At 36.7% G+C, this 21,435-nt stretch overlaps 1 protein-coding gene across 29 annotated transcripts in view; it reads left to right on the top strand.

The window, feature by feature from the left end:
• LOC149474319 (protocadherin gamma-C5-like) overlaps positions 1-21,435 on the top strand; it is a 561,663-nt gene that overhangs the window by 312,893 nt on the left and 227,335 nt on the right. For 2 of the 29 annotated variants that reach the window (XM_089654622.1, XM_089654484.1), the window contains exon 1: positions 8,820-11,394. The exons of 25 other annotated variants lie outside the window; for them this stretch is intronic. In XM_089654622.1, the coding sequence (XP_089510748.1) occupies positions 8,947-11,394 (2,448 nt within the window). In that variant the 5' untranslated portion in view covers positions 8,820-8,946. Of the gene's footprint in view, positions 1-700; positions 3,241-8,819; positions 11,395-15,287; positions 17,733-21,435 lie in introns of those variants that run through there. 2 more of the 29 variants (XM_089654539.1, XM_089654619.1) reach the window with 2 other exon arrangements.

Here is a 21,435-nt window from a genome sequence, read left to right as displayed (position 1 = left end):
TTATTTTAGCTTAAACCGCTCTAATATTTATTATGAAGTTTGTTTTCATTGCTTTTTCATTTTTCTAGTTGAAAATGTATTGCAGATACTTTCCCTTGACAATTTTATAAATGTAAGTGTCTAGTTATAGTCAGCCAACCTTTTTACATCTTCAGTGACATGAAATATCAAATACATCAATATAATTCTACATATTCTCTAATATGAAATTTCAACCCACTCATTTACACCTTTTCTGCTCTAATAATAACCCATTCTTGTGATGAGCCAATGGTGGAACACAATAAGCATTTCAGGCTCTTAATCACAGGATTTAATATAAATCTGCATACCAGCACAATATTTTGGTGGCTAACCTTACTGACCAGGCAAAAAGGCAATTATTGTTCAGTAGAAATATGTGTTGGAAAATAACAAAAGAAACACAAATATGCTTTTTGGAAAAACAAAATCATTCTATTTTCTTTTAAAACATAACTCCTGTGTGTATAATGTAAGGTTGCAGTTATATCTAAAGGCCACAAGAGGGCAGACTTGTCACCTCATCATTTGATTTAGCTGCAGAAATATATCTGCTCAAACTAGCCCTGCACTCTCCTCCCCCTGGCTCAGTGATTCACCCTCCCATCTCTTCTCTCACACACAAAGGACTGCTTCGTTAGGGATCCTGTGGATGTTTTTGCTACAGATGGATTATTTTTGCTATAAAACACATATGAATTTATAAGCAGCCAGCATTGTGGATTATAAAGGATCTATGATACAGCAAATATTAAGGAAACATTGTAAGATATGGACATCAGAGATTGCTGTCTGTGTTGGAAATGGCAAGTAGCTTTCTCCCTTCTCCTTTGTAGCTGGGGCTGGGTCTCTGGGCAGCTTCGTTATTCTATTGTGGAGGAGTCTGATCCAGGGACATGGGTAGGAAATGTAGCTCAGGATCTGGGCATAAAACGTGCAGAGATTTCTCAGCGCAGATTACATTTATCATCTGAGAAATACCAAAAATATTTGACTGTAAATAAAGAAAATGGAGGCTTGACTGTGAATGACAGGATTGATAGAGAGATCCTTTGTGGATCCAGTGTAAGCTGTGTGCTGAATTTAGAGGTGGTTGCTGAAAATCCTTTAGAGGTTTTTAGTGTAGACATAGAAATTCAGGATGTTAATGATAATTCTCCTACATTTGTATCTAAAAACCGAATTATAGAAGTTACAGAGTACTGGACAAATCCTGGTGCTAGGTTTGCCTTAGAGATTGCAAAGGATTTAGATGTTGGTGTGAATGGTATTAGTCAGTATACATTAAACACAAATCCTTATTTCTCATTGTCTGTAAAGAATCGTGTAGACGGCACTCTCATCCCTCAGCTGATATTAGAGAAGGTGTTAGATAGGGAGGAGAAACAAGAACTCAATCTTATTCTCACTGCCATTGATGGAGGAGAACCAGCTAGATCAGGATCCTGTCATATCATTATAACAGTGTTAGATATTAATGATAATCCACCAGTCTTTGATCAGCCAATCTATAAGATAAGTCTTAAAGAAAACCTCCCTTTACATACAGTTATATTAACTTTAAATGCTTCAGATCTTGATGAGGGAGCAAATGGTGAAATCCTGTATTATACTGATGAACACACATCAGAATCTGCTAGAGAAAAATTTTCTTTAAATGAAAACAATGGACAGATTTATATTAAAGGATCTGTAGATTTTGAAGATGCTAATCTTTATGAAATTTCCATCAAAGCAATAGACAAAGGCATTCCTAAACTGGAAGGTGACTGTGTGGTTCATATAGAAATAGAAGATGTAAATGACAATTATCCTGAGATTTCTTTTGCTTCAGTGGCAAACGAGATTCCAGAAAATGCTCCTCTGGGAACTGCTGTAGGATTTATTAATGTGGTAGACAAGGATTCTGGGAAAAATGGAGAGATTAGGTTGGAATTGTCCCCCAATATTCCATTTAGAATTAGAACTATTAAAAAACGGTATTCACTGGTCACTGATGGGATTTTGGATAGAGAACAAATATCCCAATACACGATAGAGCTGACAGCTTCTGATCTGGGGTCTCCAGCTCTTTCTAGTAAGATGACTGTTATTCTCAGAGTTTCTGATGTGAATGATAATGCACCAATACTTTTACAGTCTGTTTATAATGCTTTCATAAAGGAAAACAGTGACCCTGGGACTCATCTATGTACAGTGTCTGCTACTGATGCAGATGAGGGGGTCAACTCTGATCTGGTTTACTCTATAGTAGAGACCCAGATAGATGGATCCTCTGTATCTTCTTTTGTTTATATAAATTCTAATACTGGTGATTTATATGCTCAGCGTTCCTTTGACTATGAGCACATTCAGACCTTACAAACCACAGTAAAAGTAGAAGATTCTGGATCTCCAAAGTTATTTTCTACTGTCCCTGTCTTTATATTCATATTGGATACAAATGACAATTCCCCCACCCTGCTGTATCCAGAACACTCTGAGGATCTCATTGTCCAAGAGAGGATCCCGAAATCTACAAATGCTGGATATCTGGTGACAAAACTGACTGCAGTGGATCTGGATTCTGGTCACAATGCCTGGTTGGCCTTTAGCCTTTTTGAACCTGGCAGCTCTCCACTGTTCCAAGTGTCTAAACATACTGGAGAGGTCAGGACTGTACAAAGATTTCAGGAGATAGAAAATACAGAGCAGCAATTTATCATTTATATCAGTGATCATGGGGATCCCCCATTATCAACAACTGTCTCAGTACTTGTCAGTATAGCAGATGATGTTGTAGTAGAAAAACCCAAACCTGGAGATTTCCTGAGAAATTCCAAACCCCCATCAGATATGACTTTATATTTAATTGTTTCTCTTGTGGCTATCAGTTTAGTTTCTCTTGTGACTTTCATTATATTACTGGTGAAATGTCTGAGGAAGGAAAGTTATGGTTATAGCAGCAGATGCTGTTATCTTAGTGGATCTGAATCAAAATCATACATGGATCAGTATCAGCCAGCTCTTTTCCTGAACACAGATGGAACCTTAAAATACATGGAGGTCAGGATGGTTCCTCCAGGGGGACAAGGACAATGTTACCAAACTAGTGTTCCCCCAGCCCCACAACAGCGGGATTCAGCTTTTCTGCAGGCTCTGGATTTTCCCCAGTTGTGTGAACTAGTTAAAGACAATGATAGCAGCACTGATACTAACTGTCTGAACGATCCCAGCAAGGTGAGTTATATTTTTAAATCTATAACATGTTTCCTACTCATTTCCTTATCTGAAATCCATTCTTAGGATACATCATTAAATACATCCTGTTTGATATATAAAGATACATTATATTTATTAATAGATCTTTCCTTTTTTACCCAACATACTTAAGGTAAAATTCATGTTTTCTTGTTTCATAGTTTCTCTTATTTAATGTAAATTTCTGATTTGGATCCCAAGTTCCTCTATAATATGTTCATTCTCTCTCTGGTGTTTAGATTTTCCTTAGACAGTTAACCTATGTACATGATCTTGAGCTACTGGCAGGTAGCATAGTTTTCCCAGAAAGTGGTATTAGAACTCTGACATGTTCTTATCTGAATTTAGTAAAGGTGCATAGAAACAATACCTAACAACATGAATAATAAATAGTGCTGTGCTACTCAAATTAAATTAAATCAAAATGAACCATCGTTGTGTTTCTTCAAAACTCACAACACTCACTTTCTTCAAAGACATATAACATAAGTAAAGAAACTACAGAACTCTAACCCAAAGTGCCAATATAAAGTGTAAATAGTACAAAATAACTCCAATATGCAATAAAATAAAACGAATACAACAAAAAATTGCTAAACATTTTCCATATAAAAAGTAAACATACAATGTACGATAAAATATAAAGTGTCACACATAGTAGTCCAAAATGTGAATATCAGTCCACAGTAACTTTCACGTCTTCAGAAATGCACAAAATAGTGTCACAAATCTTAATTTTACAAATATCCAGCACAGTGGCTAAATGGTTAGCACTTCCACCTGGCAGTACTAGGATCGTTGGTTCGAATCCAAACCACGGCACCACCTGCCTGGAGTTTGCATGTTCTCCCTGTGTCTGCGTGGGTTTCCTCCGGGTACTCCGGTTTCCTCCCACATTTCAAAGACATGCTGGTAGGTTAATTGGATCCTGTCTAAATTGGCCCATGTATGTATGAATGTAAGTTAGGGACCTTAGATTGTACACCCCTTGAGGGTTAGGGACTGATGTGAATGTACAATATATATGTAAAGCGCTGCGTAAATTGACAGCACTATATGAGTACCTGAAATAAATAAATATCCATCCATGCTGACAAAGTACACAGTTAGATAACCTTGCCCGTGGTACATTCCACTTACACATGCTCTACCACCACATAGACTGCATGCCCACCTCAGGGTATGACCCATAAAAAAAAGGGTCACCAGCACTTGATTCAATAATGCTGAGATCTCCTCCACCAGTATAGGGTGTCTTGTACCCAGAGATCATGAATTTTGAACTGCCTACTCTCTTTTTATACATTTTGAATACATATTTTCTATTCCCATACTTTTGTTCTATAAACTTTTTTTTACTGGTGGCATTAAAGGATAAGTTCACCTTTGGTATTGTTCCCACTCCTGCAGCTGCTGCCCACTCCACTGCCTCTAGGGGGATCTTTTTCCCCTTTTGGCTATCACTATTTCTGCGAGGTATAAGCAGACAGATATACTGACAAGTTTGCAGGAGCCCTGCATGGCACCCATGATCTGCTGATTTAGCATGCCCTGGCCTCACAAGGTTTGAGAACCTTTTAAAGTATATAGGTAACAAAAGAAGAATGTGTTTGTTTGTTTTTTAATTAAAGGATACGTTCATCTTTTGACCAAAAATAATAACTGCACATTTTTTTGCATGTAAAAAAATATGCATTTATTTTTTTTCGTTGCAGTAGCCTGTAAAGCATTGCAACAGTGATCTCTGGTGCCATGCAGGTCTCCTGCAGACCTGTCAGTTTATCTGCTTGCCCACACGGGATGTGCGGGTAAGCAGATACACTGACAGGAAGATTCAATGAACTACTACGGCACTCCACAGCACTGTGGTAGTTCATTGAGAAAAACAAGCTGGCAGCCTTTAAGGCTATTGAAACTTGTAGTTCATTCATTCATAGAACACTGTGAATAAATGAAGCGACTATGTAGGTGGAGCCCCGCACTGCCACGTTGTTTTTAAAAAGTGACAGCCTGCATGGGGACCATCTCCCCGTACTTCTGTCACAGGGAAGGGGGAGAGCAGTGGGCAGTGGCTGCAGCACTGGGAACATGTTACACGTTCCACCCTAAATACGGGTGGAATATGTAACATGTTCCCAAAGGTAAACCTATCCTTTAATGTGCAATGTAATTTAAGTGAATCTATTTTTTAACTAATTTGAATGTTTAATACAACTTTAAATTATGTCTATCATACATCATTTTTTACTTTTATATATATTTGGAAGATGTGTTTACATTCCATCATCTTTAGACCTAATCTTTTTCATGAGTTTGAAATGCATGTAGTTTATAGACTAGTTATTTTAGAAGCTGATATACAGTACCACAGTAATAATCTTAAACAGCATTAGAAAGTGTATCGTTTTCAGTCTTATGATCAAATTTAAAGGAATTAATAAAAACTGAAATTTCCTTCAAATCTACATAGAAGTTTGAAACAGAAATGAATAGATTGGTAAAATTCCACTTAATGTTTATCTTACAGATTTAGATATCATCTTACATGTGTTCTGAAGTCCACACTTTGTTTGTTTCCATTCACCTGGATTTCTCTGTGTTTTCAGTATGCACAATTTAAATGAACTTCTGTGATAATGTACACATTCAGTCAGGGGCAGACTGACAACTCATGGGGCCCCCAGGAAATAGGGGATCATGGCGCCCCTGTGTCCTTGCCCAAACTCAAAAAAGCCTATGAAAAAGGTACCAAGGGCATCTCATGGGGCCCCCTACTGACCCCGGGCCCTCGGGCAGTGCCCGAGTTTCCAAATGGTCAGTCCACCCCTGCATTCAGTATATTTTACAATGCATACATTTTATTTTTGTTTTTCTTGCAAATGTCACCAATGCAGCCAACACTCCAAGGTAGCCAGCCTATCATGCCTGCCACATAGGGAACAGTATGGAATGTTTAAAGCCCAGCTTCAGCGAAAACCCTTTTTTTGTTAGCTTTGGACAGAGCAGGAAGGACTGTCAGGTTATTAGCTATCTTTTATCCCTGTGTTTAAAAACTTACCCACTTCACATAATAAATGTGTTTTCTCTGTAACTGTTTCTTATTTCTCTGGCAGTAATCCGGTACACGGATAGAAATAACAACCTGAAACAGGCTCTATAATTGTTACAGTCTATTCACAGCTAAGAAAAAATATATTGTCTGGAATTGACAATAATTGGCATTGGTTTCTATAAATGTATCTGCAACATTGATAAGTAGGCAGCCAACTATGGTCCTTTTGCAAAGCCAGATCATCCATGAGGTAACCTGGGCAGGAGTCTTGGGCCCAGTAAATTTCTAGCTGGTCAGATAAAAACTTATTTCTCCTACAGTAAACAAAAAAAATTGAAAAGGTTGGGGGATGGGGGCAAACTTGCCTAGGGGGTACATTCCTCTTCAATCCACCTCTGCACTTACCTATACAAATGTTTAATTCTTTTAAGTAGTGCTGAAAGGTTATTATGGTTTATTGCAAGCCTGCCTGTTTTCCTTTGTTTCAAAATAGTAGATTAATAATCTGTATGTATTCACCTCTTAATCAATAATGCAAATTTGACAAAATTGTGAAGATTACACACTACTATCTCTGTACATCCACTTTATACAAATCCACATAAAATTGTACATTCACTCCTAAATTATGAACACGCAGAGTAAATAAAACAACAATATATGTAAAGTCCACCAAAAAGCACAGTATCCATTCATCCTCTTATCTGTATATTCTTTTATATCTTTGGTAAAGTAAAAGCTTCTAATTGAGACTCTTGTTCCAACAACTATCTAGTAGGGCATTTCCCTCATTTTGGAGAGATTTTCCTGATGTGTCCAGAGGACAAAAAGTGAAGATAAATCTCCTCAATGTGAGATGGAAAAAAACTAACAGGGGTTTTCACCATTCTTTACTCAATTCAAAGTAATAAAAAAGGTGGGTGTTAGTTCCACTCTGGGACACCAGAACTGCTGAATATAAATATAGAACTACTAATGCACTGGGTATAATGCCTCTGATCTCTTGCTCTGTCCACACACATTGTCCTATTTTTTTTTCTTATAATTTAAATAAGTTAGATAGGGAGATTCAGATGGCCATCTTCCTGTCAACACAAATCCCAATAGCCTATTACCACCATCTATTGGATGAAAAGCACAACATGGCAACCTAGGAGTATTATTGCTGTACTGAATGCTCCCAGAAATGTAATTTCCTGCTTGTGTGATTGGTTTAATGCTTTTCTTACATGATTTTATTAAGATGCAAGTCAAAGTTTAGTCATTGTCTCAAAAAAGAAGTTTAATTTTTGGTGAGATTCTACCAAAGGCCTTTGCGTTCATAAAGGGATGTAAGCTCTGCAATTTTTTAGCATTGAAATTTGCTCAGTTGGCTATAATAAAGGCATACATCCCATTCAGAAATCAGTTGGGAAAAAGGACATAGTAAAAAAAACACCTGTCTCTTAAGAACAGAAAAAATCATGAATCTGCAACAAAGGTTGCTCAAATCCTTGTAATGTAATACATATACTCAACACTGTACACTGTAGTTATGCTTTAAAGGCTATGTTCACCTTTTGTAACATGTTACATCCATATTCAGGGTGTAACATATGAATGGACCAGCCCCCGCACCCCCCCCCACCCCATTGTGACAGCTAGCGTGGATCTTCTCTCCTTTACTAGCTGTCACGGTTTAAAAAAAAGCGGTGGTGTGGGGCTCTGCCTGCTCAGCCACATCACTCATTCACAGTATTCTTTGAATGAGAACACTACACTTTCCGAAAGAACTGTGGCCATCGGCTTGTGGAGCACCATGATAGTTCATTGAGTCTCCCTGTCATTAAGCATCTGCTTGCCCATATGATGTATGGGCACACAGATACACTGACCAGTCTGTAGATGACCCGCAGGGTACCAGCAATCTGTTGATCGATGGTGCAATGCTTTAGAGGCTCCAGAAACAAAAAATAATAAATGCACAATTTTTTACCTGCAAAAAAATGCGCATTTATTATTTTTTAGTAAAAGATTAACTTATCCTTACAAAAATGAAAACAATGTATATAGGTGTTGCCCTCAAGTTTTTCCTTTTTACTCTAACCTTCAGCAAAAAAAAAGAATGTGTTAACTGATTAACTGATAGTTTTCAAAAGTTCACTGTTAATTTTGGCTCACCAGATATAATTTAAATAATAATAAGTATTTTATATAATATTATTATTATTATACAGGATTTATATAACTGCACATAATTCTGGAAAAAAATATTTAGCCCAGGTTTGAAAAGAAGAAATTTTTTTTTTTTTTTAGCATTCTGAGCAAAATCTTTACTTAAATCATCTTGCTAAGGATGAAATTAGAAGCAATGACCAGAGGAGGGCAGGCTTACCATCGATTTACTAACAGCAGTTGCAGCACAGAATCTTCCAAGTCTCTCCTCCCCCTGGCTCAGTGATTCTCCCTCCCATCTTTTCCCTCAAGCACAAAGAAGAGCTTCTGCTGCTATTGTGCACATAAGAGAATTGCATGGATGTTTTGTTCGTGGATATATCATTATTTAGGACTGGAAAAATGAATTCATAAACTACAGGCATTTTGGATTACATTAGATCTATGGTACTGCAAATATCAAGGAAACATTGTAAGATATGGACATCAGAGACTGCTGTCTGTGTTGGAAATGGCAAGTAGCTTTCTCCCTTCTCCTTTGTAGCTGGGGCTGGGTCTCTGGGCAGCTTCGTTATTCTATTGTGGAGGAGTCTGATCCAGGGACATGGGTAGGAAATGTAGCTCAGGATCTGGGCATGAGACGTGCAGAGATTTCTCAGCGCAGTTTACATTTATCATCTGAGAAATACCAAAAATATTTGACTGTAAATAAGGAAAATGGAGGCTTGACTGTTAATGACAGGATTGATAGAGAGATCTTGTGTGGATCCAGTGTGAACTGTGTGCTGCGATTAGAGGTGGTTGCTGAAAATCCACTAGAGCTCTTTAATCTAGACATAGAGATTCAGGATATCAATGATAATTTACCTACATTCTTGATTAATGAACATAGTATTGAAATTACAGAATTAGTAACAAGCCCTGGTGCTAGGTTTGCTTTGGAAATCGCAGAGGATTTAGATGTAGGTAATAATGGTGTAAATCAGTATACATTAAGTAAAAATCCTTTTTTCTCCTTATCTGTGAAGAACCACAAAGATGGCACTCTCATCCCTCAGCTAATATTAGAGAAGGTATTAGACAGAGAGGATAAACAAGAACACAATCTTATTCTCACTGCTATAGATGGTGGAGAGCCAGCTAGATTAGGTTCCTGTCATATAATAATAAAAGTTTTAGATATTAATGATAATCCACCAGTGTTTGATCAATCAGTATATAAGATCAGACTTAGGGAAAATCTGTCCATAAACACAGTAATACTAAAATTAAATGCAACAGATCTAGATGACGGTGCAAATGGAGATATAGAATATTTTTTTGACAGCCACACATATAAATCTGCTAAAAAAATATTTGTTTTGAATGATCTGAATGGAGAAATTTACATTAATGGAACTGTGGATTATGAAGACATTATTTTCCATGAATTATCTATAAAAGCAGTAGACAAAGGGCTTCCTAAACTGGAAGGCGACTGTTTAGTTCAAATAGAAGTAGAAGATGTAAATGACAATTATCCAGATATTTCGTTTGCTTCTATAGCAAATGAGATACCAGAAAACTCACCTCTGGGGACTGCTGTGGGGTTTATTATTGTCGGAGACAAGGATTCTGGGAAAAATGGAGACATACAATTGGAATTACCTCCCAATATTCCATTTAAAATCAGAAGTATTAAGAACCGTTACTCACTGGTCACTGATGGAATTCTGGATAGAGAAAAAATGTCGGAATATACTATAGAGCTGATAGCTACTGATTTAGGGTATCCAGCTCTGTCCAGTAAGACAAATGTTATTCTCAGGGTTTCTGATGTGAATGATAATGCACCAATATTTTTACAATCTACTTATAATGCTTTAATAAAGGAAAACAGTGACCCTGGGACTTTCTTATGCACAGTCTCTGCTACTGATGCAGATGATGGGATAAACGCTGATCTAGTTTATTCTATAGTAGAAACCCAGATAGATGGATCCTCTATATCCTCTTTTGCTTATATCAATTCTAATACTGGTGATCTTTATGCTCAACGATCTTTTGACTATGAACACATTCAGACTCTACAAATCACCATAAAAGTAGAGGATTCAGGATCTCCAGCATTATTTTCTACTGTTCCTGTCTTTATATTCATATTGGATACAAATGACAACTCCCCCACCCTGCTGTATCCAGAACAGTCTGAGGATCTCATTGTCCAAGAAAGGATCCCAAAATCTACAAGTGCTGGATATCTGGTGACAAAACTGACTGCAGTGGATCTGGACTCTGGTCACAATGCATGGTTAGCCTTTAACCTCATAGACCACGACAGTTCTTCACTGTTCCAAGTGTCTAAACATACAGGAGAAGTCAGGACTGTACGAGGATTTCAGGAAATAGAAAATATAGAGCAGCAACTTGTCATCTCTATAAGTGATCATGGGGACCCTTCATTATCTACTACTGTCACTGTATTTGTTAGTATAGCAGATGATATTGTAGTAGAAAAACCCAAATCTGGGGATTTTCTCACAAACTCCAAAGCACCATCAGATATGACATTATATTTAATTGTTTCTCTTGTGGCTATCAGTTTAGTTTCCCTTGTCACATTCATTATATTGTTAGTGAAATGTCTGAGAAAGGAAAGTTATGGTTATAGCAGCAGCTGCTGTTATCTTAGTGGATCTGAAACCAAATCATACATGGATCAGTATCAGCCAGCTCTTTTCCTGAACACAGATGGAACCCTAAAATACATGGAGGTCAGGATGGTTCCTCCAGGAGGACAAGGACACTGTTACCAAACGAATGTGCCCCCTGCCCCACAACAGAGGGATTCCGCTTTTCTGCAGGCTTTAGATTTTCCTCAGTTACAGGCACTAGTTAAAGACAATGATAGTACATCAGATACAAGCTGTCTGAATGATCCAACTAAGGTGAGTTATAATTTAAATCTAAAATGATTTACCTGCCAGTTATTTATGTGGAATATGACAGAATTTATGTTCCAATTATTTTCTTTTTTCATGGTGGAATAAGAGGTGGATCTCTTCTAGGTAACAACAGCTTGAACATTCTAGACAATATGAAAGTTAAAATGCATCTTTAATGTTTTTACACTTTTTTTTTTATTTAAAGCAAACCTATTATAACTTACATCTTTAATGAAGAATTGTGAATAGGCTATGGTTATTCATTTCAGTAAATACCATTTAAAGCAAGCCCTCACTAACCTTTGTAATTGCAGCCCCTGTGGAGCAATTTATCCTCAAAGGTTGTAGCTGAAACTTTTCAGCTTTCCCTTCCTCTCTGTAGTTCAGCTCCCCCTGATCCCCCCTCCCAGGAGTGGGCTGGCGGTCTGCTAGTCTTTTAATTTCTAATATAAAAAAATAACAGATGTCTTAGATCTTTCCTATTCTAAAGCCTAGTACACATGATCAGAAAATCGTACAAAAAATACCGCTAGAAGTGATCGTATGATAATCTGGTCATTAGTACACAGCTTTCGTCCGAAATTATTTAAAGGGACAAGCATGAACATTTTTCTTGTACAATACCAGATTGTATGATTTTCATTAAATCAGTACAGTTTTCATCCGAAAATACAACACAAATACATTACATCACTTCTGAATTTTCATAACTTTAGTAACCCCTCTAAGTCTGCTGACATCATATTCAAGAAGATGGTGTCTAGCAGCAGTCTTGGGGCTTCCAGATGTATATGCAAGGGAGGCTTTCACAGGTAATTAACATGCATACAATTCATTAAATGCATATATATTCTTATGGGAATATTTTTGTTGAAATTAATGACTACAGGGTCTCTTTAAGTTGAACTTCAGAAAAAAATTGTGATGCTAAAGCATCCATTAAATGATTCCATATTTATTCCTAGCTTTATCTTACTGGTAAATCCATGGACAATCTCCCAGGTTAATCCTGATACTTTCCCATCATATAGGTGATTACTGGATAAAACATCTGCTGCAGTACTGCTTACATGGTCACTACTCCTCCCCCAGACTACTGATTGGACAAAGAAACAACAGAACCACATTGATGAGCTCACTACTATGCTCAAAACATTTTCTGAGCTTTTCTGATAAAACTCTGTATATATTGCACATATGATTACCCTCTTTAGTGCTGCCCCATAGCCAAAATACTGCTACAGGGCGGCAGTGGTGTGCAAAATCACGTATATATAAGTGATTTTGCATTTCCGGGTAGGGGACGCACGAGAAGCATGCCCTACCTACGCCACCGTTCTTGGCCACGGCTGTCAATCACCGGATTCCGGCCACTAATTACTCGCCGGCGCCCAGTGCTTGCCAAGGATCTCTGATGGAGGGAGAACTGTTAGTAAACAAAACAATTGAGCACAGGCCAGCCATGCAAAGCAGTGTGCTTACAGTGAAGCACAAACACAGCACATGATGTAAAATGGCACACAGCACACAGTTAACCCTTTGATCACCCCAGATGTTAAACCCTTCCTGCCCAGTGCCATAAGTACAGTGTCAGTGCTTTTTATTAGTACTGATCACTGTATTGGTGTTACTGGGGATGTCAGTAACACGAAGTCAGTTCCCCCCAGTGTCAGAATGCCCACTGCAGTCCCACAGCACTGCTATAATTTGCTGATCACCGCCATTAATAGTTAAAAATAAAAAGTCCAGTATATATACCACCATTTGTTAATGCTATAACTTTCACATAAACCAATTAATTTACATGTATTGGGATTTTTTTTTAGCAAAGACATAGCAGAATACATTTTGGCCTAAATTTATGATGAAATTTGATTTAAAATTTTTTCTACTGGATATCTTTAATAGCAAAAAGTAAAAAATATTGTTTTTTTCTCAATTGTTGGTCTTTACTTTTATAGCACAAACAATAAAAATATGCACAAGCGATCAAATACCACCAAAAGAAAGCTCTATTCGTGGGAAAAAAACTATGTAAATTTCATTTGGGTGCATCGTTGCATAACTGTGCAATTGTCAGTTAAAATAACGCAGTGCCTTAACGCAAAAAATGGCCTGGTCAGGAAGGGGGTAAATCATCTGGAGGGCAAGTGGTTAATAAAGTCCATAGTGCAAAAAGGACGGGTGAAATGATAATACTTGAGGGTTATCAATCTGAAATAAAATAGAGGACAGTGATCCCTCCAAGAAAAAAATAAGTGTAACTAAGCAAAAACAAATGTAAAGTATACAAAAATAAGTACAAACTGTGCAAGTACACTAGAGTACATAGATGTGCTGTATGTCACAAACAACTGTACATGAATCTACACTGAGAAGTAAGCAGGGTGTTCTGGGATTACACTGATCTTTCTTGTCATGGAAACATGCATTAGATCAGTGTAAACTAGCCCAACCCAAGTAATGAGTTGATCTCTTTTATCTGCAAAATGAGGACAGTATCCACCCTAAGAAGAATGAGTATAACTTGCAGATAATTCACACCAGAGAGAAGTATTTAGGTTTACTTTACACTTACATTGAAAAAATATATCTGGGGCAATGTGTTCTCTGTGATGGCATAATTTTAATACCAGAATGTTATTACTGGGAATATTTTAGGATTTTGTTTAGAGGTATCCAATTTCTAAATATTTTACAAGAAACAATAGAGTATTACCCTTTAACCTGGGGGCTCTTGTGTAGTAGATTATAAGAGCCTGATAGCAAGATAGTGTAAGGTATATATTATAGTTTCATATAAGGATACATTCAAAGATTATTTCAAATGAATACACAACTTGATAAAATTGCGTGTTTAATATGTTTGTGAGTTCAGCTTTAACTTGTCTTTATTATTTTCTGTATGTATGCATAAACTAGGCTAAACCAAAATTGTATACATCTAGTATATGCATGTGATTTTGTTCAAGCATACTGTGTTCATTTTAGGACATAACTTAGTTCCTTGTACTAAACTCTCATTTCTATCTTCAAACTTAAGTATTGAGAAAATAATGGTCAATTCCAGCGTCACCTGTCAGGAGTCACAGTCACTTGTCAGCAGTCAATGTCACTTGACAGGCATCATTGTCACTTGTCAGAAGTTACAGTCACATGTCAGTGCCATTGTGTTATATTTACATATTATATTAGATGAGAATTTGTAACCATCATGAAGTAGATCTTCTTCACACTAATAATGATTATTGCACTAAAAATATATACAGGAAGAATGCAATATAATGATACATACGATTAGACACTTAAAGAATTTGAACATATTATCAAGCTCTTCTTCTAATTACCACATTAAATGATTGCCTAGCTATATATTTTTGTCTTATCTTAACAGTTATGTTTTTAATCCATAGTGCATCCTCATCAAAACATTATAATATAGATTTGATAATACATCATCTGATAATATGATCTTGATTGGGGGCACCTGGCAATTGTGTCACTAAGACAGAACTCTTAAGTATAATACAGTTTTTTTATTAGCTTTTTAAAAGCAAAATATGTACTGTAATTTTGTTTTTGGATTTCATTACGTTAAACGTGTGCAAAAAAGTTCATATTTCTAGCCAGAAGAGGGCAGGTTTGGCATGTATTGTTTACAGCTTGATCCATTCAGGCTAAGCCCGCACTCTCCTCCTCCTGGCTCAGTGATTCACCCTCCCATCTTGCCTCACACACAAAGAAGGGCTGCTGTACAGAAAAGAGAATGCTGTGGATGTGTTTGTCTATGAATGAATTATTTTTTTGTTGAAGAAAAAAGGAATTTTGTCAGCTACAAGCATTGTGGATTACACAGGATCTATGTTTCATCAAATACCAAGGAAACATTGTAAGATATGGACATCACAAACTGCTGTCTGTGTTGCAAATGGCAAGTAGCTTTCTCCCTTCTCCTTTGTAGCTGGGGCTGGGTCTCTGGGCAGCTTCGTTATTCTATTGTGGAGGAGTCTGATCCAGGGACATGGGTAGGAAATGTAGCTCAGGATCTGGGCATAAAACATGCACAGATTTCTCAGCGCAGATTACATTTATCATCTGACAAATACCAAAAATATTTTACTATAAATAAGGAAAATGGAGGCTTGATTGTGAATGACAGGATTGATAGAGAAATCCTATGTGGATCCAGTGTGAGCTGTGTGCTGAATTTAGAGGTGGTTGCTGAAAATCCTTCAGAACTTTTAAATCTAGATATAGATATTAAGGATATTAATGATAATTCTCCCAGATTCCTGATAAATGATCACATTATTGAAATTACAGAAGTGTTTACCAATCCCGGCAGTCAATTTGCCTTAGAAATTGCTAAAGATTTAGATGTTGGTGTTAATGGCGTTAGTCAGTACATATTAAACACAAATCCTTATTTCTCATTGTTTGTAAAGAATCGTAAAGATGGCACACTCGTTCCTGAGCTGATATTAGAGAAGGTGTTAGATAGAGAAGAGAAGCAAGAACACAATCTTATTCTCACTGCTATAGATGGTGGAGAACCAGCTAGATCAGGATCCTGTCATATCACAATAACAGTGTTAGATATTAATGACAATCCACCAGTCTTTAATCAGTCAGTGTATAAAATCAAACTTAAGGAAAATGTCCCTTTAAATACAGTTGTATGGTCACTAAATGCAACAGATCTTGATGAAGGGGCAAATGGAGACATTCTGTATTATTTTGGCAGTCACACTTCAGAATCCTCGAGACAGTTATTTGATTTGAACCAGAATAGTGGAGAAATCATTACCAAAAGATACGTGGATTATGAAGAGGTAAATTTTCATGAACTGTCAATTAAAGCAGAAGATAAAGGATTACCCAGACTCTTAGGGAATTGTCTGGTTCAGTTAGAAATAGAAGATGTTAATGATAATACCCCAGAAATTTCCTTCTCCTCTTTGATGAATGAAATTCAAGAAAATATACCACTAGGAACAACTGTGGGAATAATTAAAGTAAAAGATAGGGATTCAGGAAAAAATGGTGAAATACAATTGGATATGTCACCGCAATTACCTTTTAGGATAAGCACAGGTAAAAATCGCTATTCACTGGTCATTGATGGGAATCTGGACAGAGAAAATATAGCCCAATACACTATTGAGCTGACAGCTACTGATTTAGGGTCTCCAGCTCTATCTGCTAAGATGACTGTTATTCTCAGGGTTTCTGATATTAATGATAATGCACCAGCATTCACACAATCTACATATAATGCTTTTATTCGGGAAAACGACAGCCCAGGGGCTCTTCTATGTACAATGTCTGCTACTGATGCAGATGAGGGGGTTAATGCTGATCTGGTTTACTCTCTACTGGAGACCCAGATAGATGGATCCTCTGTATCTTCTTTTGTTTATATCAATTCTAATAATGGTGATGTATATGCTCAGCGTTCCTTTGACTATGAGCGCATTCAGACTCTACAAATCACTATAAAAGTAGAAGATTCTGGATCTCCAAAGTTATTTTCTACTGTCCCGGTCTTCATATTCATATCGGATACAAATGACAACTCCCCCAGCCTGCTGTATCCAGAACACTCTGAGGATCTTATTGTCCGAGAGAGGATCCCAAAATCTACAAGTGCTGGATATCTGGTGACAAAACTGACTGCAGTGGATCTGGACTCTGGTCATAATGCATGGTTGGCATTTAACCTCAATGACCTCAGCAGTACTTCTCTCTTCCATGTATCTAAACACACAGGAGAGGTCAGGACTGTACGAGGATTTCAGGAGTCAGAAATTACAGAGCAACAACTTGTTATTTCTATCAGTGATCATGGGGATCCTCCATTATCTACCACTGTCACAGTACTTGTCATGATAGCAGATGATATTGTAGTGGAAAAGCCCAAATCCGGAGATTTCCACAGGAATTCCAAACCACCATCAGATATGACATTATATTTAATTGTTTCTCTTGTGGCTATCAGTTTAGTGTCCCTAGTCACATTCATTATATTGCTAGTGAAATGTCTGAGAAAGGAAAGTTATGGTTATAGCAGCTGCTGTTATCTTAGTGGATCTGAATCAAAACCATACATGGATCAGTACCAGCCGTCTCTTTTCCTGAACACAGACGGAACCCTAAAATACATGGAAGTCAGGATGGTTCCACCAGGAGGACAAGGACAATGTTTCCAAACTAATGTGCCCCCAGCCCTACAACAGAGGGATTCCGCTTTTCTGCAGTCTCTGGATTTTCCTCAGTTACAGAAACTAGTTAAAGACAATGATAGTACATCAGATACAAGCTGTCTGAATGATCCCAGCAAGGTGAGTTATTGTTTAAACCTAAAGCTTATTTGAAATCCATTCTAAGGATTTTCAACAGTTAGCAGAATTTATTAAGGACACTGATATTGTCTTAAAGGCCTCCTGTTTGATGGGTCCAAACAAGATACATTGTTTTTATTAATAGATATTTTCCTTTTTCCAAAAATACTGAAAGTAAAATTCTTTACTCTTTTTTTCATAGTTGCATGTTTAATGTAGCTTATTGATTCAGACTCATTATATATATATATATATATACACAGTATATATATATATATATATATATATATATATATATATACACTCATGCACCATGCACATACTCAGACACACTGCTTTACTAAAGGGTACATAAATTGTGTGGATATTCACATCAATTTTCCAATCATATGCAAATGAAAATAGTAAACTATATTTTCTTTTAACTAGATAATTGGAGTGAAATGATTAATGATCAAACGATTTCTTGTTTCCTTTAGTAAATCAGCCCTACAGTGTTTAAAAAACATTTTGAGACAGTGGAGTTTAATTTATAACACTTCTTAAATTTTATGCCTTGGCAAAATGAAAACATTTTTTTAGTACATCCTTGCAATACATACATATTTCCCATGTATAGTGAAAAAACCTGTTTATCCTTCCAAAAGGATACAACAGGGGGAAATGTATATGTACTGTATTACAAAGATGTACTGAATGTGTTTTTTTTTGTCAGGAGTAGACTTTAAACAAGCAGAAGCTGTCCTTAAAAAATACAATTCTAGCAACCATGCCTGTGTATGATTGATTACTTGTGGCAAAGTTTTATTTAAACATGAAGGATAGCAACCCTGCAATCTTCCACTAGTTGCCATTGGTTTATGTACACTCATTCTCTACCCTGAAACATCTCATTTAAACCTTCCTAAGAAAGATCTCTCAGTACCTATCATTACACTTCACACAAATCAAAGAGCCCCTTGTAGTTCATAAAGGACATTTTAAACTCTCTGGCAGTATGATTATATCAGATTTTTGGTGCTGAAAGTGGTACCATTATTTTGCATGGAAATTTGGCGTTCTATAATGTAGGCCTGTAATTTTTAGAAATAACTCTCTGAAATCTGTCCGAACAAGAGTCTAGTAAACATTCCGGGTAGGATACAACTTGAAACACAAAATCATAAATTATAATTTAATAAATAATCATAAAAAATAATAATATAATAATAATACATTTAATTCAATAATATAATCAAACCAAAAACACTGAAATTTGAAATATAGCGCCAAGTTCGCACATCGCTGAGCAAAGTCGCAGAATTGTTTTCAGTGTCTGATGATGAATTTCCCCACGAATCATTATCACTCAATTCTGCAAGTGGTTCTGATTTACTATCGCTGTTCTCTAGCTGGTCTAAAACCGCTTTTGACCTTAAGCGACGCTTTTTGGATGCCATGGACTTTTCCAGGCAGAAAGAACAGTCAAAATGCAGGCAGGACACAGGACAAAGCAGTAGGGACAAAATGTATGTGAAATGCTTTGAAACAGTAATGTTTTACTATGTCATATTCGTTTATTAGAAAATGACAGTTTCTTAAATTTTTGAATTTGCCGCCGGTTCCGACCCCTGTACGTTCCGTACGTCCCAATGCTCGCAGGGATGGCATCGGCCAGAGGAGATGGCCGGGGACGCTGCAGGGGACACATCGCGGGAGCGAAGGACAAGGTAAGCACTGCAGGGAATCCCTGAGCAACGCTGCATGGTAAGCCCGAGTGTAGCTCGGGGATACCGCTTGTGGTACTGAAATTTTACCCCGAGCTACACTCGGGAATACCACCATGGAGGTTAAGGCTAATTTACTGAAAACGTTTAAAATCCCTGTTTACTTATTTCACCTGCACATTATTGGAAAAATGAAGTGAATAATCACATAGTTTATTGTGTGAACAGTCTCAACTCCATTAGTAAGTCAAAGTCTTTAGGTAAGCATTGGAGCTGTTCATACTGCTGCTTACATTTTCCAGCAGGCATCTGAGTGTACCTTTGCTTGCATCAGTCTGTAAATGCAGCCAGCATTAAATGCCAGCATGCTGCCTGGATACCCGTCCCCTAATTTGCCTACTATGTTTCTCTAGCAGTGTGGACTTACCAATGGTAGGCTTCCTATATTTTGGGTTATAGTCTCAGCAATATTGTATTTTGTTAGAGGGCTTATGATATGCTGATTATGTTCATTTAATAATTTTGATCCATACCTAGGTAGTATATGCCTTAGTTTTTGTTTCATGTTTTTTTTAATATTAACAAAGGAAGTATACTATGTTTTTTATGTTTAATTAAGTGAATGTGTTTCCCAATAATTTTAGTTTGTAGGGATGTTAATCTATATATAACATCCCAATTTCCACACTATTCTTTCAAGATTTGATCTGTACACTCACAATACCAAAAATATGTGTAATGTTTTAAACCAGTACATTTAAATGTTACTTATATGCACAATATTGATAAAAACATAAACAAATAGAAGGGATCCTTTTAGCCCCAGACATTGAGGTATAAACAAAGCAAATATGACAAAGATTGTACAAATTACAAAATGCTATCTCTGTCTATCCACTTTACACAAATCCACATAAATGTGTGCATCCAATCATAAATTATGAACAGACACACTGAAGGATGCAAGCAAAAATAAATGTAAAGTCCACCAAAAAGCACATTAAAATAATTTTCGATATGTCACTGCCAGAAATGCCATCTGTAAATCTTTATATACCTTAATAGAGGCAAAATCTCCCAACGAGAACACTTGTTCCAATGACAATTGTCTAAGAGGACATTTCCCCCACTTTGTAAAGATTTTCACTCCCTTCCAGTTACATCTGATGGACAGAATGTGAAAAGAAATTTTCCCAATGGGACACAAATGGATGAAAACCAAACAGGGAGTTTTATCTTTACTGTGTCCAAAGTAATAAAAATATTTTTGGCTTTAATCATATTTTACCTGTGTGACACAAGCCGCTCACCAGAAAGATATGATTTCTGTAAAATAAGCAGCTCCAATACACTTGGTATAATGTTGTATACTTTTCCTTAATTTTTTCTTGTAATCAGCCAGTTAAGGATTCTGTTACCCATCATTTTATTTTAAAATGCCTGTGCCAATAGTATTATTTGCTTTACAATACCAATGTCAATAGTACCACCATTTCTTGGGAAAACTAAGCTGTGTTCAGTACTGTTGCTATATACAGTGGTCCCAGAAATGTCATTTTGTGCTCATGTGATTGGTTCACTGGTTTTCTCAGATGTTTGCATGAGGTTACAAGTCAAGTTTTAGGCATCTTTGCATCCCTTTAGGAGAGCACAGGATTTAAATAATCAAACACTGCATTTTCCTAATAAGAGCACAAGATTTGCTCAGATCGTTATAATGAAGACAAATCCTGCCATTCAGAAATTGATTGGAGAAAGGACATGGTAAAACAAACACCTGATTAGAACAGAGAAACAGAGAAAATTATGAATCTGCAAAAAGAGTTTCAAAAATACTCCTGTCATGTATAGAATACTTAGAGAGTATTGCTTTTACTCAACAAAATTGGTGTTATCCTAACAAAATTAAAAGAAACTGTGTATATTGGTGTTGCCCTGATATTTTTGCTTTTTACCCCCTAACCTTCATCTGATAAAATTGTATGAATTGTTAGTTA

The sequence above is a fragment of the Staurois parvus genome, unplaced genomic scaffold (assembly GCF_062004578.1).
Source record: "Staurois parvus isolate SC_StPar_1 unplaced genomic scaffold, SC_StPar_1.0 ptg000006l, whole genome shotgun sequence".
Classification (NCBI taxonomy): Eukaryota; Metazoa; Chordata; class Amphibia; order Anura; family Ranidae; genus Staurois; species Staurois parvus.
This window is presented reverse-complemented; position numbering and strand designations above follow the sequence as displayed.